The 25,950-nt window shown below is 53.8% G+C and overlaps 3 protein-coding genes across 6 annotated transcripts in view; 2 read left to right on the forward strand and 1 right to left on the reverse strand.

Annotated features, from left to right (window-relative positions):
• Positions 1-319: 319 nt before the first annotated feature.
• On the reverse strand, positions 320-4,280 carry ZNF296 (zinc finger protein 296). The gene is made up of 3 exons (XM_026014127.2): positions 3,743-4,280; positions 3,365-3,514; positions 320-1,400 (listed from the first exon to the last, which is right to left on the reverse strand). The coding sequence occupies exons 1-3, from the start codon at positions 4,050-4,052 to the stop codon at positions 424-426; spliced, it is 1,437 nt and encodes a 478-aa protein (XP_025869912.1). The 5' UTR covers positions 4,053-4,280; the 3' UTR covers positions 320-423.
• Positions 4,281-6,740: 2,460 nt separating this feature from the next.
• On the forward strand, positions 6,741-18,175 carry GEMIN7 (gem nuclear organelle associated protein 7). Of its 4 annotated transcripts, XM_072754803.1 has the most exons (3): positions 6,867-6,958; positions 10,927-11,055; positions 17,388-18,175. In XM_072754803.1, exon 3 carries the CDS (start codon positions 17,396-17,398, stop codon positions 17,789-17,791), a length of 396 nt encoding a protein of 131 aa, XP_072610904.1. In that variant the 5' UTR covers positions 6,867-6,958; positions 10,927-11,055; positions 17,388-17,395; the 3' UTR covers positions 17,792-18,175. The 4 variants fall into 4 exon arrangements, with proteins under 4 accessions (XP_072610924.1, XP_072610904.1, XP_072610910.1 ...); XM_072754823.1 differs by lacking the exon at positions 10,927-11,055 and having other exon boundaries at positions 6,741-6,958; XM_072754809.1 differs by lacking the exons at positions 6,867-6,958; positions 10,927-11,055 and adding an exon at positions 11,605-11,741.
• Positions 18,176-19,765: 1,590 nt separating this feature from the next.
• The window catches only part of PPP1R37 (protein phosphatase 1 regulatory subunit 37), a 40,475-nt gene continuing 34,290 nt past the window's right edge, over positions 19,766-25,950 (forward strand). Inside the window, exon 1 of the mRNA XM_026013836.2 lies at positions 19,766-20,181. Within this exon, the coding sequence (XP_025869621.1) occupies positions 19,980-20,181 (202 nt within the window). The 5' untranslated portion in view covers positions 19,766-19,979. The remainder of the gene's footprint in view (positions 20,182-25,950) is intronic.

The raw sequence follows: 25,950 nt of genomic DNA on the forward strand, positions 1-25,950 counted from the left end.
TTGGTTAGCAGGGTTCCTGCTGCAGCTCAGTGAGGGCAGGGGCCGCGTGGTGGGGAAGGGCCCAGCACCTAGCATGTGGAGGATGGCCCAGGACTCTGCCCAGAGGCCTCTGGTGACAGGTCCAGGCTTCTCCCCGCCCTCGCCTCGGCCCCTGCCCCGGCCTCGCCCACACTGGGAACCGGGAGCACAGCTTTCTGTGCCAGTCTTGCCGTGCCCGGGGCACTGGGGGCCGGCCTTGCCCCTCACCCCAAACCGGTCCGTCCAGCCGTCCACCCGCCCCACCTCAGATACCCCAAGAAAGCCAGAGTCCAAACACGCGTGTAGCTAGGCGGGCAGATTTACTTGCAGCAGAGAAAGGACAAGGAGATGAACGAGCGGCAGCCCCAGTGGTACCAGGAGCAGCAGGGAGGGTGTGCCCAAGGCTCAGGCCTCCCCACCCACCTCGGGGTGCTTCTGCCGCAGGTGTTTGTCCAGGGTGGCCCGCAGGCCGAAGGGCACACAGCAATGGGGACACTCGAAGCGGGGGCTGCCGGGCCCCAGGCCATGCATGCGGCGGTGGCGATTGAGCTTGCTGCTCTGGGCACAGGCATAGGAGCAGAGCTCGCAGGAGTAGGGCCGCTCGCCCGTGTGGGAGCGCCGGTGCACCGTCAGGTTGCTGCTGTTGGTAAAGTGCTTCCCGCAGAACTCACAGCTGCCCCCAGGCCCGCGGCTCTTGCCCACTGGCTTTTGCATCTTCTTTGGGGACAGCTCGCTCTTGGCAGGTTCAGTTCTCTCTTCCTTGGTGTTAGGTCCCCAGCTGGCCCCACCAGGGCCTACTTGAGCCCCACCGCCGGGAGCCCCCGGTTCCTGGACACCTGCAGTGGCAGCGGCCCCGGCACCCTCCCCGCCTCTACCACATGGGAGGGTGCTGGCTGGGGCTGCAGCATGAGCGGCTGGCTCAGGAGGGGCAGTGGCAGAGGCCTGTTCCTGACTGGCTTCAGCCCTGCAGGGGCTCTGGGGCTGGGGCTGCCGGTGGGTCTTCTTGTGGCGGTTGAGCTTGCTGCTCTGGGTACAGGTATAGGGACACTGGTCACAGGCATAGGGCCGCTCGCCGGTGTGTGAGCGCATGTGCACCTTGAGGTTACTGAAGGAGCTGAGGGTCTTTGCGCACACAGGGCAGGTGGGGCTCCGCCTGGGGACGATGCTCATTCGGGGGCCCTGGGCCTCCGCTTCGGGCCCCACCACGGCCGACACAGCAGCAGCCACCTCGGCCAGGCCCAGTAGTGGGGCCTCTGGGGCCTCAGCTTCCGTCTGGTAGATGGACAGTCCGTGGTCCCACTGGGCATGGCGCAGCAGTTTCCAGGCCCCCGTGAACTGCCTCCCGCAGCGGAAGCAGCTCAGGGCCTTGGGGTCCTTGCGCTCTGCAAAGAGAAGGGCTGGCTGTTAGGGAGATGCATGAAAGCAGAAGTCCCACTCGCACCTGCCAGTTGGCTGCCTGCTGCAGGAACGGCCCTGTTCCAGGGGCTGAGAATGCATTCCCTGTCTTCAGAAGCTGAGGTTCAGAAGTGAGTGGACAGACTAGTGAGAAAAACCTGTGGAGTGGATGGGGACTATCTGGGGATCCTTTCTGTGTTGGAAAATCTTCAAGAGAGTGAAAGCAGAGTGGGGGATAGAGGAGTGCTATTTTCTAGCAGAGATGGGGAGTGGAGGGGGTCAGGACGGCCTTACTGGAGACTGGGCCAATCTCCCCATGCTGGGCACCAGCCATCACCCCGCCACTCATTCCACTTTCCACCTAAGCGAGAAATAAAACCTCTCATTTTCTTCCAGATGAGAAAACAGGCCGAGACGTTTCCCCCAGGTCACGAGCTTGGAAAGGTGGAGTTGGGGGTTCAGCCCACAGACCCAGGGAGGGCAAGACAGGTTTTCAGGAAAGATTGCTGGCTTGATTACTGAGCGGGTTTCTGTGCAAGGCTCCCAAGTTCATGGGTCCCATGCAGGGTCTCCTGTTCCCTACTTTGTAGAAGAGGGGGCCAAGGCCCAACAAGTGGGGAGAAGCCCTAGCAGCCACCTAGAGGTCGGGGTGGGTCAGTAAGGTAGGTCCCCCTGCACAGACCTCAAATTAAAAACCCCCCACAAACTGAGTGTTTTCTCTAGACCTTCCAGATACTCCCAGTAAAGCATTTGCCTTTACTTTTCAAATTCTAGCCAGTCTTGGAAGGGGGTGGCTTTCCTGATCCAACACCAGGGGCAGGAGCACAGATGGGGGCTGGTGGGTGTCAGCCTGGCCTGACCTCTCCCGTTCCCTAGCTGTGTGACCTTGGGTGAGAAACACTCCTCTCTGGTCCTCAGGTTTCTCATGTGTTAGAATATGGGGCCCCCAAAGATCCTGTCCTTTCTAGGGTTGTTGTGACCATGAACGGAGAAGAACAATATTTTGGTCCCTGTGCGCCCTCAATAAACAGGAGCTGAGCTCACGTGGTTGAGGTGCCCACAGGGCTCCAAGTCCAAGCACCTGGGAGTGTTCCAGTGATTCCATCAAGGCCCCTCCCTAGGCCACCAGACCACCTGCTGGCTTCAAGTCTACAGCTGATTCTCAGACCCTCCCCCTGGCCCACTACAGGACCCCCCCCCAAACCACCCCCAGCCCAGGCCTAAATAGAATTCCATTTCCCAAAAATCCTGGGAGCACATGGGCCAGGGGATGGAAATTTATAGGTTTGGAGGAGCCTCAGCCTGTGATGACCAAAAGCTCACCACGAGTCTAGCACCAAGTTAAGGGCTCATTCCCTCCCAACGGAAGGAACCCAGGTGTCCAGACACCCAGGACCTGGCCCAAACCAGGGGCTTCCCAGCGTGCAGGGCTGGGAGATTCCATCCGAGAGGAAAGCCAGAAGCCCCTTCCGGGGCTCTGAGCGAATGCACTAGCTCCTCAATCAGAAGCAATCAAGAGGTGGGAGGGGGCAGCCATGCCGCTTCCAGTTGTCCTCAGCTTCCCCTCCCCCAGGCTGCTGCCCTCCCCAGAGGTCCCCCTACTGCCACACTGGTCCAGCCACCTGGCCAGTTATTTCTGGCCATGGGGAAGGAGAAGTGAAACCAGATTGGGGGTGTGTGTGTGTGGCAAATCCCCAGACCAGGCTTCAGGGGCTGGCCACACCCTGTGGGCGTCCCTCCTCCATGCCCAGCCCCCACCCCCACCCACCCCGCTCACCACTAGTCCCAGCCCTAGGACAGGGCAGGCCCTGGCCACGCCTAGGCTGCACCCGAAGGGGAGCGAGAAAGGGGAAGTAGTGCTCACTGCCCCGCCTGTCCAGCTCAGCCCCTTCTCCCACAGGAAGCCGGGCCCTTGAACTTGAGAGGGGGACTGCATCCCGGCTTGACTCACCTGAGCCCTGGCAGGGGCTGGGGCCTCTAAAAAGCTGACAGTCCAACTTCTTGTGGTCCATGAAAGCAGTGATGGCCTCCAACGGAAAGGTCTGCAGGCAACGGCCGCAGGTCAACAGATCTGGGTGTTTGTCCGTCCAGGGCTGGCGGTCTGCTGGGAGGAAGCGGGTGGTAAGCGTGGGGTGGGGCCAGGATGGGGGCTGGGGGTGCCGACGGTGAGGGAAAACCCAAAGGTCAGAATGGGGGCTGGAGGCCGGGACCAGGCAGGAGAAATAAGGCCGGGCCGGGGGTAGGGGGTCGGCGGTCGGAGCCTGGAGGAGGGCGCCCCCCGCCCCAAGTGAAGCGGGAGGGAGGCGGGGCAGGGGCAGGGGGCGCTCACCGCGAGGGCTGCCGATCAGTGGCGTCCACAGCGCCCACTGGTTCCGCGCGCCGAGGGCGTGGAGAGGGCTCCCGGCGGGCACGGGCTCGGGCCCGGGGGAGTGGCGGGCTTCGCCGTCGAACCGCCCCGGCGCGGGCGCGGGCACTTCCTTCGGGGAGAAGAGCCCCAGCCCCGGGGCCTGCAGGGGCCGCGCGTCTGGCTCGGGCTTCACTTCGATGACGAGGTCCGGCATCTCCATCTCGTCGTCGGTGCTGGAGGCGGGCGCGGGGTCGACTCGGCGGGGCGTGCAGCCGGCCTTGCGGCGGGACATGGGTCGCGGGCCGGGCGGGCTGGCGGGCGGAGGACGCGAGGGCCGTGCGCTCTCAGACCGTGGCGCTCAGGTGAGTGACTGCGGCGACCCGCGGCGAACTCTTACACGTGCTGGCCCGGCCCGTGGCTCCGCCCCCGGGGGCGGGGCCTGACGGGAGAGGCTGGGGCGGCCCCGCAGGGGCCCCGGGCGGCATCCCAGCTTGATCAAAGCCGAGCCCACCGCATTTTCTTAGGGACCAAATCTTAATGACGCCCAGGTCTCACGACCACGCACACAAACTGCTACTTCTGATTCCGTTTTAGGGGCCGGTGCAACTAAGGCGCACGGTGCCCACGCACACTCCCAGCGAGAGAGACAGAACAGTAAGGGCCACGTTTCTCCCTGGGCGCCTATGAGTAATCGGGACTGTTCCATTAAATGCATTACAATAAAAATCTAGTGGACAAACATTTTTTGAGCCTTTACTGTGCACTGGGTTCTGCTCTAAGCACTGGGGATATAGCCGTGAACAAGACAGAAAATAAGGGGCACCTGAGTGGCTCAATGGTTGAGCATCTGCCTTCAGCTCAGGTCATGATCTTGGGGTTTTGGGATCCAGCCCTGCATCAGGACCCTGCAGAGAGCTGCTTCTCCCTCTGCCTATGTCTCTGCCTCTCTCTGTGTGTCTCTCATGAATAAATAAAATCTTTAAAGAAAATAATCCGTGGCCTAACACAGTTTATTTTTGAGGGAGACAGGCTCAAAGAAGTAACTGCAAAACTTGGAGTGCCTTCCAGGATGACAAGTTGCAATGGGGCTAAATAAATCGAGGAGGGATTATAAAGGGTTACTGGGGTAGAGTGGGGAGGCTCACTTTTCTCCAGGGTAGAACATGGTGGAATTGAGACTTGAGGGAGGTGAGGGGACCAGCTAGCCTTGTGTGTTCAAGAATAACAAGGAAGGGGGGAGGGCATGGGTGATTGAGTTTTGTGAGAAAAAGAGATCAGACCCAAGAGGGTCTTTTGCCCACTTTAAAATCTTCAGTTTTCTGAGACCAGAGCCTTGAGGGATAGTTTAAGGCCAGGAGGGTTGAGATCCTATAGATCCATCTGCTCTGCTCCAAAACCTGGAATCACCATTAAAAGCAAACAGGCAACTGTGTCACCTCCCTCCACGGGGGCCTCCTTGAACTTCCCTCCGCAAAGCAGCTCAGTTCTGATCACTGTTTGAAGTGGCATCGACACCCTGCCCCACCCTCCAACCCTTACAAGTTTTTTTTTTTTTTTTCTTCCTGGCACTGGCCACATCATAACATAGACCTATTTGTTGACTGTCCTCTCTCCCCTCCCCACCCCCACCGGACACAAGCCCCCTGAGGTCAGGGCCAGGGTCTGTCCTCCCCAGTGTCCCCAGCCCAGCTCCCAGTGAACTTCACATGCTAATCTCCCCAGAGTACTGCTCCAGGCCAGAGGGTTCCTCATATTGTTATTCAGAGCTGAGCTCAATTATCCTCCCGAGAGCACTGACCACTGTATCTAATGTAGCCCCACCCTGCTGAAGGCCTTGCACCATGACCTCCATCTGTCCTCAATTCTTTCCTGGCTCTCAGCTTCCCCATCTGCCATCAAAGGGGGCTTCTTCACGGCCACCTCCTTTGACCACCCAATTTTTTCTTTTAAGTTTATTTATTCGTGAGAGACACACAGAGAGAGGCAGAGACATAGGCAGAGGAGAGCCTGATGCGGGACTCATCCCAGGATCCTGGGATCATGACCTGAGCAGAAGGCAGACGCTCAACCACTGAGCCACCCAGGTGCCCTGAGCGCCCAATTAAAGGAGTTCCACCAACTGTGCCACTTGTTACCCTTATTTTATTCCTTTTATTTTATCACTCATCGAAAGCCTTGAAGGATCTGGCTGAGGTATTTGCTCATGTATACCCTCTATGTGCCCCTCCCGGCCCTCCTTAATGATGTAGGTCCTAAGAGGGCAGGACGTAGGTTGGCCTCGTTCACAGAGCTTCCCCTTGTTCATAGTTCAGTTAACAAATGTGTAGGGCACCTGGGTGGCTCAGTGGTTGAGCATCTGCCTTCGGCTCAAGTCGTGATCTCGGGTCCTGGGATCCAGTCCTCCATCAGGCTTCGTCCAGGGAGCCTGCTTCTCCCTCTGCCTCTCCCATGAATAAATAAAAAAAAATTTAAAAAACCAACAACCAAAAAACAAATGTGTATTGAGCCTTCTGCTATGCACAGGCTCTCAATAGAGGCCGCAGAGGGCCTGTGTGCCAGGCACGAGGCCTGGGGGGGGGGGGGGGGGGCTGGTGGGAAGTGGAGGGCCCACCAAGCCTCTACCGTACTGAAAAAGTGTGGAAGGAAGGAATTCTAATCCGAGCCCCCAAGACCCACGTTCCAAAGCACTCGAGGCCAGACATTGCATCCTTCAAGGTCTGTTTCCCCCTTTGTGAAACGGGGCTGCAGGGAGGACTGCGAGGCAGAGCGGCCACCGCAGTCCAGCCCCCAGCCCCCGCCCTCTGCGAGCCTCTCTTCCCTCCGTGTGCTGCGCGGAGGGCGCAGGTGAAGGGCAAGGGCACGCGCGTGGAGGGGGGGGGGCGCAAAGCCCCGCAGCTCCGTCCTTAGCTCAGCGCGCGGAGGACGTCCTCCGGGTTCTGAACCTGTTTCTTCTTCCGTAAGGCGGGCATCCCGGCCGGCCCCACCTCGCAGGCCGGCGGTGCGGATGGAGGCGACGGGCCAGGTGGCAGGCGGGTGGGCGCGGGGCCGCGCGAGCCTCGGAGCGCGGGAGCCCGCCCGGCACCACGTGGGGCGGCGGCGGCGGGGCGGGCGGAACGCAGGCTGGGCGGCTCGCGGCCCGCCCGGGCCTCTGCAGCCGGGGCGCCGGCGGAAGTGGGAGCGCGGCCGTCGCGGACCGCGGTGAGTGTCGGGGTGTCGGCGGCGGGGCGCGAGCACCGCGCGGTGCCTTCCCTCTCCCGGGGCCCGGCCGCCCGGCCGCGTGCGGAGTCGGAGGGGCGGGACGGGGCAGGTCGGCGCCTGCAGCGCGCCGGCCGCGGGCGCGTTCGGGGCCCCGCGCGGCCGCCCCGGGACTCGGGGCCGGGACCTTCCCGCGCCTCCCGGCGCTCGGGGGCGAGGATCGCGGCCGCCGCCCGGGCTTCCCGCTCTGGCGGGACGGCGTCGCGCGCGGGGCTGAGCCGCCAGGACCCCCAGCCCAGGCGGCGCGGGGGCCACGGACGCCTGGGGGCCCGGAGGACCTACTTAGTATAAGAAAAGGCCAGCCTGTGGGTGGCCAGGGCGGAGTGGGGAAGGAACTGACCGGCGGGGGGCGGGGGCAGAGGGGAGGGGAAGGACGCGGGGCTGGGGGTTCCGGGGTGTGTGTGGGGGGGCCGGCCGGTCAGCACTTTGGTTCATTCGCCGAGCTCTGTTAACCTGGCAACTCATCTAGTTCCCTCCCCTGGCAGATGTTTGTCCCCTGAACTGATCATTGCCATTTTCTTGGAAGTCCGCACTGAGGCCGCTATAAGGGAGGTCTGCAAATCTCCTGCCCTTGCTCATGACCAAGTGAGCTCTGGAGTCTTAACTATTCGATTAACTTTTTTTTTTTTTTTTTAAGATTTTATTTATTTATTCATGAGACACACACACACACAGAGGCAGAGACATGGGCAGAGGGAGAAGCAGGCTCTTTGCAAGGAACCCAGTGTGGGACTTCATCCCAGGACCCCAGGACCCCAGGACCCCAGGATCACGACCTGAGCCAAAGGCAGATGCTCAACCACTGAGCCACCCAGGTGCCCCTTGATTAGCTTTTCAAGTAGTGAGGGATGGGCCTGGACATTTTTCTGAAATCCTCAGGAGGGAAATCCTTGGCCTGGAGACTGAAAGGATAAAGGATTCTGAAGCCTGGTCACCAGGGAGCATGGATAATGCCTGCTTTTGCCTTCTTGGGCACACCCTAGGTGACCTTTCCTATATCCATTCTTTATCAGATCACACCTTGGTTCCAAAAGCTCTGGTGGCCCTCCAGTGCTGGCGGGGAACAAATCTTTCCTGCTGAGGGCAGGAGTGATGGCCTGGATCTGTTGTCAGGCCAACCTGGGTTTGCTCCCTTTCGTACCACCCAGACAGCTTGCACCCAGTAAGTGATTTGCCATTTCTCAGTTCTAGTTTCCTCCTCCAGAAAATGGGGATTGGGAATCGCATGGCAGGACCTGTCCCCGTTCAGTTTCCCCTAACAGAGAAAGCAAGTCTGTACACTGGTCCACCCTTACTTTTGCTTCATCCAGGGATGTAACATAATTTGTGACCGTTTCTTTGTTCAGTACTAGCCCTAGAGACTAGGGTGTTTCTCTTAAATCACTCAAGTGTTAACCTAGGTTGGGTGAAAACCCTGGGGGCTGATGACTCTTAGTAAGGTTGGATTGCAGTGGCCAGGTAAATTAGAAAATGTGTATATCGGATCCCTGGGTGGCGCAGCGGTTTGGCGCCTGCCTTTGGCCCAGGGCACGATCCTGGAGACCCGGGATCGAATCCCACGTCAGGCTCCCGGTGCATGGAGCCTGCTTCTCCCTCTGCCTGTGTCTCTGCCTCTCTCTCTCTCTCTCTGTGATTATCATAAATAAATAAAAATTAAAAAAAAATAAAATAATTAAAAAAAAAAAAAGAAAATGTGTATATCCTTTAATCCCATTTACAGTGGTAGTGGTCAAATAAAGAAAATGTATATTGTACCCACTAAACTAATATAGCAGTGTGTATTAACTAACTGGAATTTAAATAAAAATGTAGGGATCCCTGGGTGGCTCAGTGGTTGAGCGCCTGCTTTCAGCCCAGGGCATGATCCTGGAATCCCGGGATCGAGTCCCATATCGGGCTCCCTGCATGGAGCCTGCTTCTCCCTCTGCCTGTGTTTCTGCCTGTCTCTGTGTGTCTCTCATGAATAAATAAATAAAATCTTTTAAAAATAAATAAAGTAAAAATGAAAAAAAAAGAAAAATGTATATATCCCATAAATCCCGTTTACTGTGGTCTTCCCCGTCAGGGAAAACCCAGAGAGTCGGCCTTGGTTCTCCCCTCAGTCCATCAGCAAATAGTGAGGGCTTTTGACCTTCAACAAACCCTGGTCTGATCACTTTTCCCCACCTGCGCAGTCCCCGCCCTGTCCCAGGCACCCTCCTCTGCCTGCCTGGGCCACCGCAGTGGCTTCCTGCCTGGGCTCCCTGCTTCTACCTTGTCTCTCAGAGTCCGCTGTCTCCCTACACAGGCAGAAGGATCATGTGAAATTCGAAGCCACGACTCATCCCTCTTCTGCTCAGAACCCGTCCCCTGGGTCCTGTGTCACTCAGAGTAGAGAGCCAGGTCCTGGCATCAAAGCCTCTCCCTGCGCGATCTGCCCCTGCTCCCCCCTCTTCCACATAGGCTGGCCTCCTTGCTTTGCTTCAAAGTCACAGGCTTCTGTGGCCTTTGCATTTGCTGTTCCCGCTGGCTGGAATGCTTTCCCCCCTCAGATCTCTACATGACTCTGTTCCTCCTTCCTTTTGGGCCTGTGCTCAAGTACAACACCCTTGCTGGCCAGCTATCTCTTGCCCCCAGGCCAGGTCAGGCCAGGCAGCCCCTCTGGGCACCTGAGGCCCCTAGCCTTGTAGTTCATTCCAGCCCGGCCCACCCTGGGTCAGCATTGTCTGGAGACAAGTCTGTGTCACCCACTGAACTGTGACAGCAAGGCCAGGTTGTTTCACTCAACAGCTGTGACCCCAGCACGCCCCACGTGTGCTGGGCACGGAACAGGCCCTCGGATAATGTGGAGGGGTGAATCTTTTCATACCTTCAACAAATATTTACTGAGCTCCCCCTGTTTGCCAGGCCCTGGGTGGGGCTGGGGGTGGAGTTGGGAAATAATTGGATGTGTCCTTTCTCTCAGTGTCGTGTGTTCTGTGGCAGAACGGACATCATGTAGTAAACGAATGCATATCTTCAGGAGGCAATAGTGCCATGGAGACAAGATAATTCAGGCTGAAGGGGCTACTGTCTTCCTCCCTGTAAAGGGGGATGTTTGGGCAGGGACCGGAGCGAACTGAGGGAGGGTGAGCCATGTATGCAGAAATCGATCAGTCTCCCATCTGGAAGAGGGTTCCAGGAAAGAATGTGCTTGACATGTTCAAGGACAAACAGCATGGAGCAAAGGGTGGAGGGGCAGGATATGAGGTCAGAGAGCTGATAGGGTCTTGTGGCTGTTGTGAGGGCTTAGGCTTTTTGCTTTTGGTGATGTGGGAGCCATGGGAGAGCTCCGAGCAGAGGAGAGGTGTGCTTGGACTTAGTTCTTTTTTTTTTTTTTTTTTTTTTTGGACTTAGTTCTAATAGGAACCCTGACGGCCGAGTCTGCGTAGGGAGCAGGCTGTAGGGTGAAGGTGGCAGCTGGGGGCCCAGTGGGGAGGAGACTGGTGTAGACCAGGTGGCAGGTGACAGGAGGAGAAGACAGAGTGGGATGGGGGTGGGGGGGGTGAGGAGTTGCTGGATTCTGGGTACAATTTTGAAGGTGGAGCTCATGGGCCTTTTTGATGGATGGAATGTGGGTGGCAAAGAAAGTGGGGAGGAGGGCAGCCTGGGTGGCTCAGCGGTTTAGCGGTTTAGCACCGCCTTCAGCGGGGGGCATGATCCTGGGGACCAGGGATCAAGTCTCATGCCGGGTTCCCTGCAGGGAACCTGCTTCTCCCTCTGCCTCTCTCTCTCTCTCTCTCTGCGTGTCTCTCATGAATAAATAAATAAAATCTAAAAAAAAAAAAAAAAAAGAAAGAAAAGAAAAGAAAGAAAGCAGAGAGGAGTCCAGGACACTGTGAAATCCTAGGAGGTCTTTTTATTTTTGTTATTTTATAATTTCCATTTCACAGATGAGGAACCGAAGCAGGGAGGCTGCTTGTAGAGTCGCAGTGACCTGCCCAGATCCCTTGTAGTGAGTCTGGAGGGATTAAGAACCACCTGCTTTCCTGAATCCACATCTTCACCTGCTCTGCCGTGGGGTAAGCTCTGGCCTGCCTCCCGGGCTTGTATGGCCCACCAGCCAAGCATGGGTTTTACTTTTTTTTTTGGGAAGACCTTATTTATTTATGAGAGACACACAGAGAAAGGTAGAGACACAGGCAGAGGGAGAAGCAGGCTTCCTCTGGGGAGCCTGATGTGTGACTCCATCCTGGGACCCTGGGATCATGCCCTGAGCCTAAGGTAGACGCTAAACCACTGAGATATTCAGGTGCCCGGGTTTTACATTTTTAAGTGCTTGGAAAACTTTAAGAATTTTCGTGGGTGCCTGAAATTATACAAAATTCAAATTATAGTGCCCCAGTAAGTATGGTTCTAAGGGGGAACAGCCGTATTCATTGCTTTCATATCTGTCTCTGGCTGCCTGCTTGTAGTTGTGACAGACTCTGTAGCCCAAAGCATAAAATATTTACTGTTGGGCCCTTTACAAGAGAACATTTGCTGACTTCTTTTTTTTTTTTTTTAATTTTTTTTATTTATTTATGATAGTCACACACAGAGAGAGGAGAGAGAGAGAGAGGCAGAGACATAGGCAGAGGGAGAAGCAGACTCCATGCACCGGGAGCCCGACGTGGGATTTGATCCCGGGTCTCCAGGATCACGCCCTGGGCCAAAGGCAGGCGCTAAACCGCTGCGCCACCCGGGGATCCCCATTTGCTGACTTCTAGTAAGGATTCAATTTGGGCCACCAGTGGTGTGGGGAGGGGTCTGGTCTGTAGGGCTTGGCAGCTTAGACCCTGAGAAAGGTCTGGGCTGAGACAGAAAGTTTGGGGAGTGGGTAAGGATGGGGAGAGGAAGTTCAGATTCCTGAGAGGGAATCTAACATTTTTATTTTCACTTTAGTTTTTTTTTTTTAGGTTTTATTTTAAGTAGGCTCCAAAGACCACCCTATCAAGAGATGCATGCTCTACCAACTGAGCCAGCAAGATGCCCTGGGAAGCTCACATCTTTTCCAGGGACATGGAAGCATTATAATATGCCCCTTTCTTTTCGAAATCAGAATTTAAAAAAATTACTCTGAGGGGGCGCCAGCTGCCTTGATTGTTAGAGTATGTGACTCTTGATCTCAGGGTTGTGGGTTTGAGCCCCATGTTGGGGTAGAGATGACGTCAATAAAATAAAATAAAATCTTTTTTTTTAATATTTTATTTATTTATTCATGAGAGATACAGAGAGAGGGAGGCAGAGACATAGGCAGAGGGAGAAGCAGGCTCCATGCAGGGACCCTAATGTGGGACTTGATCCCGGGACTCCAGGATCATGCCCTGGCCCAAAGGCAGGTGCTTAACCGCTGAGCCACCCAGGGATTCCCCCAAAATAAAATCTTTGAAAAAAAAGTTACTTTGAATAGTACAGACTGTAAAAGGCATAACAAGGGGAGCAGCTAAAAGGCCCCTGCTCTGAGCTCTTTGTGGGTGGAATGACCAGCAACTTTGGCAGTTTTCATGGATACTGTCCAGCTTTCCCTCTTTGAGGCTGTCCTAATTTATACCCTTAGGCCTAAGGAATATGAAGATGTTTCTCTACAGCTGCACCAACATAATCCTTCATCAGCCTTTGTTTAATCTTCCCTAATCCTAGAGGTGAAGAATCTTATAGCACCATAGCTTTAATTTGCATTTCTCTGGTTCTCAGTGATGTGAATATGTTCAGGAGTTGAGTAGCCATCTTTATCCACGCCCTGCCCCCCATCTGTTTGTCTACACCAGTGGTTCTCAACTATAGACATTTTTATTTTGTCCCCGCTGGGGACATTTGGCAAAATATGGAGAACTTTTTTTTTTTTTTTTTTGGTAGATATCATTTCTAAGAATGTATCCACTAAATTTTTTCTTAAACTTTTTTAAACTTTTTTTTTTTTAAGATTTTATTTATTTATTCATGAAAGACACAGAGAGAGGCAGAGACACAGGCAGAGGGAGAAACAGGCTCCATGCAGGGAGCCCGACACAGGACTCGATCCCAGGACTCCAGGATTATGCCCTGGTATAATCTCTGGGTCTCTTATGAATAAATAAATAAAATCTGAAAAAAAAAAAGAGTAACATATTACTGACTGAGCCAGCCAGGTACCCCAATATATGGAGAATTTTTTTAGAAAAGGCTTTAGGGGAATCTGGTTGGCTCAGTCGGTACAGTATGGAACTAACTCTTGATCTCAGGGTTATAATTTCAAGCCCCATGCTGGATATAGAGATTACTTAAACAGCAACAACAACAAAAAACCCCAAACAACTTTTTTTTAAGAAAAGGCTTTATGAGATATAACTCTCATACCATACTATTCACCAATGGGAGACAGTTTTGGTAGTCACAGCTTGGAGTGGGCATTGGGGATACTACTGGCATCTAGTGGGTAGAGACCTGGGCTGCTGCTAAAATCCTATACCTCTGCACCTGACAGCCCCCCACAACATGACAAAGAGTGATCCTGCCCCAAATATCAACCATGCTGAGGTTGAGAGACCCTCATCTACAGCCTTGGCCCATTTCTCTGCAGGGTCCTTTCTTGCAAGGAGCTCACAGTTGGCTGTAGAGACAGGAAGAGGGTAACAAGGAAAAAGATCATCTCCATCTCCTCCATACCGTGAGCGGCCCAGGGATGGGACACTGGGTGCCTAAAATTTGTCAATTGTTCCAGTAATCACTTTATTTTATTTTTAGTTTTTAAAAGATTTTATTTATTCATTCATGAGAGACACACAGAGAGAGGCAGAGACATAGGCAGAGGGAGAAGCAGGCTCCCTGTGGGGAGCCAGATGTGGGACTTGATCCCTGGATCCCAGGATCACGACCTGAGCCGAAGGCAGATGCTCAACCACTGAGCCATCCAGGTGCCCCAGTAATTACCACAGAGAGGACTAAGCCACAGAGAGGGGTGCAGCTACCTGAAACTTAAGACACCCCCCAAGCTTGCTCATAGAACTGGCACTTCCCTATATGCAACCAACATCACAACATTGGCCCTTAATGTGTCCCCACATTAAACACCGTATGATTGTTAGGGCATTTAGTCCCCAGGACAACCCCATGCAGTGGGTCCTCTTACCATCCCTATTTTACAGATGGGGAAACAATCATACCTAAACTTTTCTCTTTCTTTTTTTTTTTTTAAAGTATGTTTTACAAAAGAACAACAGCTTCAAGTGAAAGGATATACCTAACGTGGAATTTCAAGTTCTTTTTTTTTTAAATTTATTTTTATTTATTTATGATAGACATAGAGAGAGAGAGAGAGGCAGAGACACAGGCAGAGGAGAGGGAGAAGCAGGCTCCATGCTGGGAGCCCGACGCGGGACTCCATCCCGGGACTCCAGGATCACGCCCTGGGCCAAAGGCAGGCGCAAAACCGCTGAGCCACCCAGGGATCCCCCATACCTAAACTTTTCTAGAGAGGCTACCATGTCCCACATGAGCCTGTTAAATCCTGGTAACACGCTGAGGTGGTCATCAGTACCATTTCTCCATACAATGGAAGAGGAAACTCTCTTTTTTTTTAACTTGGCTATTTCTTTTCTTCATTCATTCATTCATTCATTCATTCATTCATTCATGAGAGACGCAGAGAGAGGCAAGGACATAGGCAGAGGAAGAAGCAGGCTTCCTGTGGGGAACCTGATAGGGACTTGATCCCAGAACCCTGGGATCACGACCTGGGCTGAAGGCAGACACTTAACCACTGAGCCACCCAGGCTGACCCAAGGAAAGTGTCTCTTGCTAAGCTGGCCTGGGAGCTCAGTCTCCCCTCCATTCATTCAAGCAGGAACAATATTTAAGGGGCCTGGTGTCTGTGCCACCGCCACACAGTATTCTAGGAGCTGGAGATACAGCAGGAGGCAAAAAGCCAGGCCGCTGCCCACAGGGAGACAGGTCTCTAGCAAGGGACAAAGGCCATAAGCAGAATGATATATAGCATGTCAGAAGAGTTCTGTGTGCTGTGAAGAGAGATGAAGCTAAGGGGGGCTGGATGGGATGTACAGGGGGACTTGAAGATAGCCTGCTCCAAGGAGGCAGACAGGTGGTAAAAGCAGAGGGAGTGTCAAGGTGCAAGGGTCTGAGAGGGACGTCGGTGGCAAAGAGGCAGGTGAGGCTGGGTTAGAGAGGGTGCTGGCAGGGTACGGAGCACACAGGGCCATTGACTTTAGCTTTGACTCAGGGTGAGGTGGGAGCCAGGGGAGGGCTCCTAGTGGAGGAGGGATGCAACCTGACTTGGGTGGTAGATGGCAGGTATTGGGTATTAAGCAGGTGCCTCTGGCTGTGTGTGGGGGGAAAGACTTGGGGGTAAGGGGACAGTGAAAATGGAAGCCAGGGGCCCAGGGAGGACCTGGCTTCAGTAGTCCAAGCAGGAAGTGATGGTGGCTAGACCAGGATGTGGGCAGTGGAGAGAGAGAAGCATTAGGCTCAGAATACATCAACAGGAGTTGATCCTTGAAGAATACCGGTTTGAACTGCATCAGTCCACGTATACATGGATTTTTTTTTTCAATAAATACAGTACAACACTGTAAATGTATTTTCCCTTCTGTATGATTTTTTTCATAAAATTTGCTTTTCTCTAGCTTACTTTATTGTAAGGATGCAGTATATAATACATATAACTTATAAAATATATGTTAATCTGCTCTTTATGTGATCAGTAAGGCTTCCAGTCAATAGTAGGCTAAGCAGTAGTTGAGTTTTGGGGAATCAAAAGTTATGCCTGGATTTTCAATTGTGTAGGGGGTCAGTGCCCTAACTCCCAGGTTGTTCCAGGGTCAACTATATATATTTAATCCCCTCAGGCTTTCTTTGTCTTTTATGACCTTTATTTATTTATTTTTTTTTAAGTAAGCGCCGTGCCCAACGTGGGACTCGAACTTATAACCTCAAGATCGAATCATATGCTCTACCAACAGGCAGCCAGTCGCCCTACAACCTTGATATGTTTGAAGAACTTGGGCTTATTTTGTAGACTGTCCCTCAATTTGAGTTTTTCCTCACCATGAGATTTAAATAACACATTTTTGGTGGAAATAGGCAGGTGGTGCCCTGCCTTCAGTGTTATCACCTCAGGAGGCACATGGGGTCCATTTGTCCTACCCTGGCACATGATGGCTTTGATGCCTGAGTTAAGGTAGTATCCACTGGGTTCCTCCCTTAGAAAGTTACTGTTTACTCTTTATGACAAATATTTTGTGGGGAAGTACTTTAAGACTGTGCATACACTAGACCTCATCCAACACTCATCCACAAATTTTAGTATCCATTGGATTTTAGCTCCTTATGTATTCTTTTATTTATAATTAGCATGGACTCATGGATTTCTATTTTATTCAGTGGGTTATAATTGTACCTATCTTTTATTTATTTATTTTTTAAGATTCTATTTTTATTTTTATTTTTTTTTTTATTTTTTATTTATGATAGTCACAGAGAGAGAGAGGCAGAGACACAGGCGGAGGGAGAAGCAGGCTCCATACACCGGGAGCCCGATATGGGATTCGATCCCGGGTCTCCAGGATCGCGCCCTGGGCCAAAGGCAGGCGCCAAACCGCTGGGCCACCCAGGGATCCCTATTTTTAAGTAATCCCGATACCCCAGGTGGGGCTCGAACTTACAGCCCCGGAGATCAAGAGCCCTATGTTCTACTGACTGAGCCAGCCGGGTGCCCCCATGTAACTATCATTGTTTTAATGTTTACATCATTCCAGAGTTGGCCTCTGGAAGCCCTTTTAAGCTGGCTTCTGTGTGACCGGGAATTTATTTGGAAGAGAGCCTCTCCCTATGGGTTAGATGGGCTGTGAGAGAGGAGAGGAGGTGGGAGTTCTCTCTTTCGGCAAATATTTATTGCCAGGGACTAGGTATAAAACACTGATAAAAGCAGTCGAAAGTTTCTGCTTGGGACGCCTGGGTGGTTCAGTGGTTGAGCATCTGGCTTTGGCTCAGGGCCTGATCCTGGAGTCCCAGGATCGAGTCCCACGTCAGGCTCCCTGAGTGGAGCCTGCTTCTCCCTCTGCCTGTGCCTCTCTCTCTCTCTCTGTCATGAATAAATAAATAAAATCTTAAAAAAAAAAAAAGTTTCTGCTCAAAAATAAAAATAAAAAAAAATAAAAAGAAAGTTTCTGCTCTCATGGACCTTGTGAATGGTGGTAGCAGTTCCCAGGGGAGGGGTTCCTGGTGGAGGGAGGGCATAGAGTTTAGAAGGAGAATCTGGAACTGGGTTTTGGAGAAATTGAGTTGAGGATGGACAGACACACCTCTGCTCCCTGCCTCCCTCTCATTTGTAGTCCCACACTCCCACTGTAACAACCTCTTGGTCTTCTCCACCCAACAGCCAGAAGAATGCAGACTCCACTGGCCATTCCTGTGTCTGTGCTCCGGCTCCCCCGGGGTCCTGATGGCTTGAGCCGAGGCTTTGCCCCAGATGGACGCAGGGCCCCCCCGAAGCCAGAGGTTCCCCAAACCCTGGGGGCTCCAGTAGTTCAAGAATCTCGGGAGTCCCAGGAACAGCAGGCGCGAGCTGCACTTCGGGAACGCTACCTCCGCAGCCTGCTGGCCATGGTGGGTCACCAGGTGAGCTTCACATTGCACGAGGGCGTGCACGTGACTGCCCACTTCGGAGCCACAGACCTGGACGTGGCCAACTTCTACGTGTCGCAGCTGCAGACGCCGATAGGTGTGCAGGCCGAGGCGCTGCTGCGGTGTAGTGACATTATTGCGTACACCTTCAAGCCATAAGGATGTTACTAGGTTCACCTTTCTGCTGTGGGCCTAGCCACAGGGTCCCAGCCCTTCACACGTTGGTGGGCCCCATAGAGTTTGGAACTAATTCCCTTGGAATTTTGAGCCGAGCTCCAGCAACTCAAGCTTCTTGGGACCTCTAGGGTCTCCTCAGTAAAATTCCACTGCAACCTCAGGATTTTAGAGCCTGTTGAAATGAAAGCTCTACCTCACAGAACTCTAAACTCTGAAATAGGGCCTCATGGCTGTTCCTGAAGACTGGGGCTGGGGGTAGGTAATAAAAGCAGATTGCAGAATGGAAAATTGTTTTTTGAAGTTGCAGAGTTCAGCCATCCTGAAGGATACTGTCCTCCTACTAAAGAACCGACTTTCCCAGGAAAATTCGCGTCTTGTTCTTTGTTGTTGTTTAAAGTGTAGCACACAAGGATGGAGCCAGATTTAGGAAGTGGAAGGGTGGCTGGGCAGGGGCTGAATCCCGTGGATCTGGGCCAAGAAGAGGACACATCAAGGGGCTGGGAGGAGCTCGGATAAAGGTGGAGATTGGCTTGGTCCCGGAATGGCTGGAGCTACTTGAATACCGGGTTTGGGACCTTTGGACGTGATTTCTTTCTCGGGGGTGGTGGTGGCAGGAATGTTCCCAGCGAGGGGTTGTAGCCCGTCCCTAGGGTGCTGTGGCCCTCACTCTAGGGACGGCCGGTTCGCTTCTCCGCCCACCCCGGAAGGGCTCGGAGCCTGTGTGGCGGCGCCGCCAAGGACAGGCCGAGGACCAGGGGCTGGGGTGACGCTTCACCCTCTCCACTGCGCTCCAGCCGCTTGGCCGTCCGTGTGATTCGCTTCACTTATCCCCATCACTGGTTGTCTTTCAGCAGGTTCGCTTTGTAGCCCCATCAACTTTAGAACGTTCGGTCAAGATCCCTTCAAGCGTAGATGAGATCTGCTTTGTTCGTCTGCAGTCGCGAAAGCGCGGCGGCCGGAGATATGGAACCGGGCGCCGCCTCCAGCGAGCCCCGGGCCTAGCTCTCGGGTTGCCTTGGCAACGACGTCGCTCGCTCCTCCCCGAATCCTCCCGCCCTCTTAATTTTAGCCCCGCCTCCCCCCCCCCCCCCCCCCCACCAAACTGCGGGAGGTGCTAGGAAAGCCTGGCGAAAGTGCGCAGGCGAATATTAAGCGATTAAATTGAGCGGCGGTGGGGGTGGGGGTGCGGTTACAGCTCGTGCGGATTCGCTCCGGGCTTGGGGATTTACCTGCTCCGTCGCCCAGTTATTTTGGTTGGCAGATTCGTCTCTTGGTTTTGGGATTTCTTCCCTCTTCCAGTACTTTTTTTTTTTTTTTTAAGTAAGGGGTATGATACTCCTCATGGGCTCATATTTATTTTAGTCTTTTCATTTAAATTGTATTTCACGCAACGAATACAGAGAACTATTGATGAAATTGCTACCTACAAATGGAGGGCTAGAAAGTAAGTAGTAAAGAGGCACAGGCTTCGTCTCCAGGCAGAGGATCCTTCTGCCAGCATCCATCATCTGTACTCATATATTCAGTATGCCTCCTATCGCCTTTCCTTTCAAGCTCTCTCCTTTTGCATCTCTCCAGATCAGTTGGCCGAGCCCCGCCAAGCAGATGTTTTTTATTTTTATCAACTCCATTCCCCTCTCCGCTGCCCGAGCTCGTGACGAATGTGTGCGAGTCTGAACGTTATCTAGATGGAGGCGGGCGGGAGGGGGCGGGGGGGGGCGGCTCAGGTTCGCGCTTGCGCGCTGCTCCGGGAGACGGCGTCCACCTCGCCCCGCCCCTCGCGTTCTGCAGTTCCGGCTCTGCAGATTCGCTGCTCACGTTTCTTTTTCCCGTGGCTCTTTCTTCCTCTTGTTACCGGTTTCAACAACGCGCGGGACGACTCTACCTGCAAATCGTTTCAATTGATTTTCTGCTTTTCTTAGTCCGCCACGGGCTCACCGCCTCTTAACGAAAGTGCGGCTGCGGACGAGCAGGCGCGCGCGAGGCTCGGGGGAGGCGCGCTCGAGCTCCCGGCGGCGACGACTACGACGACCAGGACAGCGAACGGAGGCGGCGCCTGAAGCGGCGGCGGAGCCCATGCCCCGGGACGGCGGGCGGGCCCGGAGAGACAAGCCCGGGGCCCGGGACATGTCCCCGGGGCCCCCGTGAGGAGGCGGCGGCGGCGGCGGCGATGGAGATCCCGCCGCAGGAGGCGCCGCCCGGGCCGGGCGCGGACGGCGACGCCGAGGAGGCCCCCGCCGAGGCCCGGTCTCCCAGCCCCGCATCGTCCCCCGCCGACGGGCGCCTCAAGGCTGCGGCCAAGCGCGTCACGTTCCCCTCCGACGAGGATATCGTGTCCGGAGCGGTGGAACCCAAAGACCCCTGGAGACACGGTAGCTACCGCCGGGGCGCGGGGGCGGGCTCGTGGCTGACCGGGAGTCAGCGCAGCGCCCGGCACGGAGGTGGTGCTTAATAAGTTGCACTAATGATTTAAGAAGACTGTCGTCGGTTTAGAGCTGCAAAGTGGCTCTGGAAGAGTCGGGGTGGCTATTGGGTTGGGAAGATGAAAAGTAGCCGGTCTGTGCCCGCCCCCCACCCCCACCCCCCGCACTGACGCTGAAGACGGTCTTTCTAGGAATTAGAACAATAAGCAATTAAAGAAAGTTTGGAGGCTTGGGATTGGCAGGGCGGTAGTCTTCGAGTTCAAAGTCTTCGTTCTCCTCCCCCCGAAGAAGGATAAAGAGAGCAGTCAGGGGAGGAAGAGTGGGTCAGCATTGGCGTGGAAAAGGCAGGTGGCGTTTGATGGGCCCATAGGGATGGAAAGAGGTTAAGTTGCTGGTCTGGAAACTTCGGGACAAGGGGTAGTCATGTTGCTCACTTTTTTGGCTGAAAGGAAGAAGAGGAATAAACCAACGTGGACTGTGGCTGTGGAGAAGTTGGTAAATCCTGGGGTTAGGAAAGGGGAATCAAAATTAACAAATTCCCAGAAAAGGAGCAGAGTTGATGGTCACTTTGGAGGTGGATGAGATAAGTTGAAGGAGGTGTTAGTTCTTGACGTTAAGAAGAAAAGTCACTGCATGCCTCCTTTTCTTCCCCCAAAAAGGGAAGCAAAACATTATCAGTCATTAAGAAGCAGAGGAACTTTCGGGCCTGGCTGTGGAAGGGAATCTTTAAAAAAAATTTTATTTTATTCCCAAGAAAAAGTTGGGGAATTAGAGTTGTTGGTCCTTAGAAGGTGCGTGCCTGAAGAAGTTTGCTGGCTTGAAGTGTTGGGAGAGGGAGCAAGTCTGCAGATTATAGGTCCCCTGAAGGTCAGGTTCGTGTTGAACTGAAAGGGCAGCTGGAGGAGTGTGTGTGTTTTACCTGTAGGGCTAGAGTTGGAAAGTTGCTCCGTGGATGAGTGGCAGCGTTGAGTCTGTTTCTCTGCTGGAGATGTCTGTTTGCCAGGGTGGAGCCCAAGAAGAGAGGGATCAGAAAAATTGGTCATTTGGCCCCAGGAAAGAGGAGGCACTGTTGCTAGTCTGAGCAGTGGAGGAATTGTGGGTTTTATGTGAGAGTAGGAAACATGGTTATTGGAAGCTGAGCACATAGGTAGCCTGCTGTAAATGCCAGTTTGGCGAGTTACTGTTAGACAATTTAACATGTTGGCATTGGGAGCCAGCCAAGTCTTGGGCTCTCGGCCTCAGGGATAGGGGTCCCTTTTGGCTTAGAGGACTTGGGCTGGGGAGGGGAAGAGTCTGATGGTGCCCTGGCTATAGCATGGTACCCAGTCCAGGGAGTTGAGAGTGGGAAGGGCGAAAGACCTGGATAGGCAGAGGAGGTGGTGGAGAGCAGAGGTTCCAGTTCAAATCCTGACTCCCATTTACCCACTTCATGACCTCAGGCTCGTTATCTAACTCTTCAGAGTCTCAGTTTTCCTGACTGTGAAGTGGGTAATAATACCCCTGCCAAGGCTTTAAGAGAGGACTAAATTTGGTTGTGTATGAAATGTGATTGGCCAGGATGAGCTTTCATGAAGTCACAGTTATTGTTGGTCATTTTAGGGGTGCTGTTGAATGATACTGGTCATTTCAGGAGCCAGTCTAGAGGGGTCGGTTCATGTGCTTGAAGCCTGGTTGTTTTGCTTCCCGCGCTTCCAGGAGAGGGCCAGAGATGGTGGTCAGTTTGTGGGCCTGGTGCAAGGGGAAGGGAAGATGAGCAGTGTGTGGGCTGGAGGGTCATGGTGGGGGCAGGGGGAGAGTTGGTGCAGGGTGGGGCTGGGGGCAAGTTTCTGGTGTGCACGTTCCCAGAAGAGGAACAGCTGTGTGTAACCAGCTGTTTGATTTTGAGTAAGCTGTTTTTCCTCTCTGAGCCTCCTGTTTCTCTCTCTGCAAATGGAGGTGCTAATTTCTACCGCGGGGTAGTTGTGAAGATTAAATAAAATAGTCTTTGTAAATTCTTGCCACAGAAATAGCAGCTGCTGTTACCCAGGCAGTGAAGGAGTTTGAGAGAAGAACCTCAAGAAAGAGGGGTCACTTGGAGTCTGGCTGGGCGGAGCTGAGAGAATGGTTGCTGATTGGTCTTCCCTGGGTAGGGGGAGGTAGTAACAACTTACAGGCTGGGCAAGTCTCTCATTTCTGGAAGTTTAAAGAGGGGACAGTAGGGACTGGTCAGGACTCACACTCCGGAGGAGCCAGTGGGTTTGGGGTAGGGAGGTGATAACACTGAGAAGTTAAGAAAGCAGTTTATGGACTGGCAGAGTTGGTCTGTCTTATGGGGTGGGGAGAGGGAGTTGAGGGCTCAGCCTGGAAGTGAAGGAGTTGGGGGTTCGTGGTCCCTAAGCAGGGAAGTGGTCATGGGTGACATTGGTGAGTTTTGACAGTGGGATTTGCAGTACAGGAGATTGGAAGGCTTGTCAGTGCTGAGGAGCAGGTGGCTAGTCTCCATGCTTAGAAGACAGTGAGTTGCTGCCTGACCTGGGACCAGGGAAGGTGGAGTCTTGCACGGCTGTAGAAGAGGAAATTTGGTACAGAAAGCTGGGCCAAGGAGGTTACCTAGTTGGGAGGCCAAAGGCTCTTCACTGGGGGCTGCAGGGAGGACTCGGTTGGTCCTAGCAGTGGGACGGGAGTTATGTTGGACTGGGTCTTTAAACCATGGGAAAGCACAGGGGGTGTCATTTGAGCTGCGGACATAGTGGGAAGGGTGATGAAAGAGTCATTCTGGGACCTGCTGTGGTCATGTGACCCCATGGTCAAGAGTGAGGGGAGAGTTGGCGGGTCTGATTTGGGAGAGAGGTCATTCAGAAGCTGTTCTTCCATCATGGAGATGGAGAAGTTGCCTCAGCCAGAGGGTACAGGGGCATCCCCGAACTAGAGGAATCCGGGGCCCCAGCACAGGGTGACCATTCAGGGAGGAGAGCTGGGTCAGGCCCTGATAGAGCCTCTGGCTGGGGTGGAGGAGGGCCAGGCCCAGACTGGAGTGGAGTGGTGGCCCAGCTGGGTGAGAGACTCTGGGGAGTGTCTGCGTGAGGGCAAGAGTCTCATCAGGCCCTGCCAGAGGTCACTTGTTGGGGATCCCTGCAGGTGAGACTATCTGGAGTCGGGGGGGTGGTCTCAGGCCTATGGTGGCTCAACCTAGCCCAGTGCTCACAGGGGCCTTGCCTAGCTCCCATCTTACATAGTGTCCCTGCTTGCCCCCCCCACCCCCCGCCCCAACCTCAGAGGTCCTGCTTATTTTCCTCGGGGCACTGGTGGCCATCTGCTGTTACCTTACGTGCTTGTTATCATGCTAGTGGTCTCTCTCCCCCACTGAAATGGGAGAGCAGATGCTGTTCGTCCTCGTTTCCACTTCCTCAGCCTCTCAGAGGACATGCAGTGACCGTGGTTGAATGAGCACTGGTGGGTATGTGTGAGGAGGTGACACCAGGCCATGCCTGGGACCTGTGTAGCCAGAGTATGCTTCCAGGCCAGGCCTGGCAGCAGTGTGGCCTCCAGCAAGGCGCTTGTTCTTGCTAAGCTTGTTTGTTTCCTCATCTTTGGAGTAGTGATCCCTGCCCTGCTGACTTCCAGGACGTCTGAGCAGATGGGATGAACTTGGTGGGGCAGGGCCTCCACGGCAAGCCAGTTGTGCGTGGATGGGAAGTGAAGCTTGAGGAGGAGGCGGGGTGGAAATTGTGAGTGGAAGAGGCTGCTTCAGAGCTGCCAGACTGGCCACCTGTGGGCTCTACTCTCCCCAGAGGTGGAAGCGGGCACCGCTGATGGAGGAGGGGCTGGCTGGCTGCACTGGGCCCCACCGTCCCACCTCTCCTGAGGGACTTCTGTCTGGGACCCTTCTAGACCAAAGTGCAGGAATGACCCAAGGCTCAGCTCATCTTCCCAGTCCCATGAACACTGTGCGGGGAGGAGATGTGGGCTCTGCAAGACAGGTGTTGGAGAGCATGTGACACTGACCGTGGTGTGGGAGGCTTGTCTCCCCTCCCTCCAGTCCTGCCAGTGACTCATTTCCCACTCCCTGGCCTCTGGCCCATGAGAGTCAGTCCTGCAGTGGGGGGTGGGGGAGTTTTGCCCACCAGGAAACCCGTTGTGTGAGGTTTTGCCCACCAGAAACTCCTCCTGTGACATGTCTGCAGAGTCAGGAGGGCCCAAAGATGAGGCCACCTCTGACCATCTGAGTTTGGGGGTTAGAATGGGCAGTGGCCATGATGTTCTCAAATGAGGATCAAAGAGGATGCAAATACTTTACTGTTGGTTCTTATTGAAACCTGTGCTGTAGATTTAGTCCTTGAAACTGGTTTGACAGGTAGAAATGCACCTGTCATTGGTAGAAAGAGGCCCGCCATTAAAAGACTCAGCTCAAAAGATTCAGCTCAGGGGGTGCCTAGTTGGCTCAGTTGGTGGAGCATTTGAGTCTTAATCTGAGGGTCATAAATTTAAGCCCCACGTTGGATGTATAGGTTAAAATAAGTAAATAAACTTTAAAAAAAAAAAAAAGACTTAGCTCAAAGTGGTGGTGGTGTAAGAGAGTAGAGGATGGGATCGTAAGGGGCCGCTGTTGATGCTTTTGCCCAGATTTCCATCTGGACCCAGCCGCACATCCTACTGCCGGCGTTGGCACGTAATCTGCCGTGTGACTTTGGGTGATTTGCCTTGTGACTTTGGCCAATTGTTCTCCCTGCCCGCGATTTTTCTGTCTGTAAAATGCAGCTGACAATAGTACCTCCTCATAGGGTGATCGTGAGGATTAAGTAAGATAACAGAGTCCATAGTGAATGCTCATCAGATGTCTCCCTCATTTTTCCTGTCGTCGCCAGGCCTCGCCAGCTTCCTGTCTCTGTTGTATGCTGGTCATCTTTCCCCCCAGCATCTCCCCCATCAGAACCCTGCTGCCCTGTCCCTGACCGGGCATGGGAAAGACCTCAGGCTCCAGGCCTGGTTCCATCTGTTAAAAGCTAGGTGACCATAGGCAAGTTGCCCAACCTCTCTGAGCTAAAACTAAATCATCATGTCTTGGCCCACCCTCCTGAGAGAGGTGGATAGGGTACTCAGATTGTAGGCTCAAAGCATTAGCCTCTATGGATACCTTCCGATGACTTCAGACAAGTTACACCTCCTCTCTGAGCCTTAGTCCCACCTGTAGTATAGACCCTATCACCCAGCCCTCTGTGCTCTTGGGCACTGTGCTGGAGGTGCCGCTGTGCCAAGGCCGGGCCCTTTGTACATGTAAACTCAGACAAGCCACCCTCCTTCTTTCCACCTCCAACTCTTTATTTGTGTTTGCATTGTATTTCCCTCCTCAAGGGCAAAGACTGTGTACAAGTCACCTCTGTGACCTCAGCCTGGTACACAAGAGGGCCCAGGCACTGGATAAAAGTCAGAGGAATGAGGTTATCCTCACACCTAATAACCTGTGGTGGTGTTTGGGAGAAAACTCTTTTGGAAGAGTTAATCTAGGCTGTGCCATGGGCTCTTCCTCAGAGATCTGCAAGCTGGCTTTGAGGTCCATCGCGAGCCTGCAGAACACGCAAACTTAGCAGGCAGGAGGCAGTAAGTAGTTCTTGAGTGACTCAGTGGAAGTGCATATGGGTGTGTTTCTGGGAGCAGGGCACCTGGGGCTCTCCTTAGTCTTGTGCTCCAAACATTAAGAACTGCCAGATGGCCCAGGCTGGACTGGCTATGACCAAGGCA

This window comes from Vulpes vulpes, chromosome 1 (assembly GCF_048418805.1).
Source record: "Vulpes vulpes isolate BD-2025 chromosome 1, VulVul3, whole genome shotgun sequence".
In the NCBI taxonomy this organism is placed as follows: domain Eukaryota; kingdom Metazoa; phylum Chordata; class Mammalia; order Carnivora; family Canidae; genus Vulpes; species Vulpes vulpes.

Excerpts from the sequence above, each read along its gene's own strand:
- GEMIN7 (XM_072754823.1), top strand. The coding sequence starts at position 17,396 with ATGCAGACTCCACTGGCCATTCCTGTGTCTGTGCTCCGGCTCCCCCGG.
- ZNF296 (XM_026014127.2), bottom strand. The coding sequence starts at position 4,052 with ATGTCCCGCCGCAAGGCCGGCTGCACGCCCCGCCGAGTCGACCCCGCG. Across the intron at positions 3,515-3,742 it reads ACTGATCGGCAGCCCTCGCG|ACCGCCAGCCCTGGACGGAC; the intron begins GTGAGCGCCCCC and ends TCCTCCCAGCAG. Across the intron at positions 1,401-3,364 it reads CAGCCCCTGCCAGGGCTCAG|AGCGCAAGGACCCCAAGGCC; the intron begins GTGAGTCAAGCC and ends TTCTCTTTGCAG.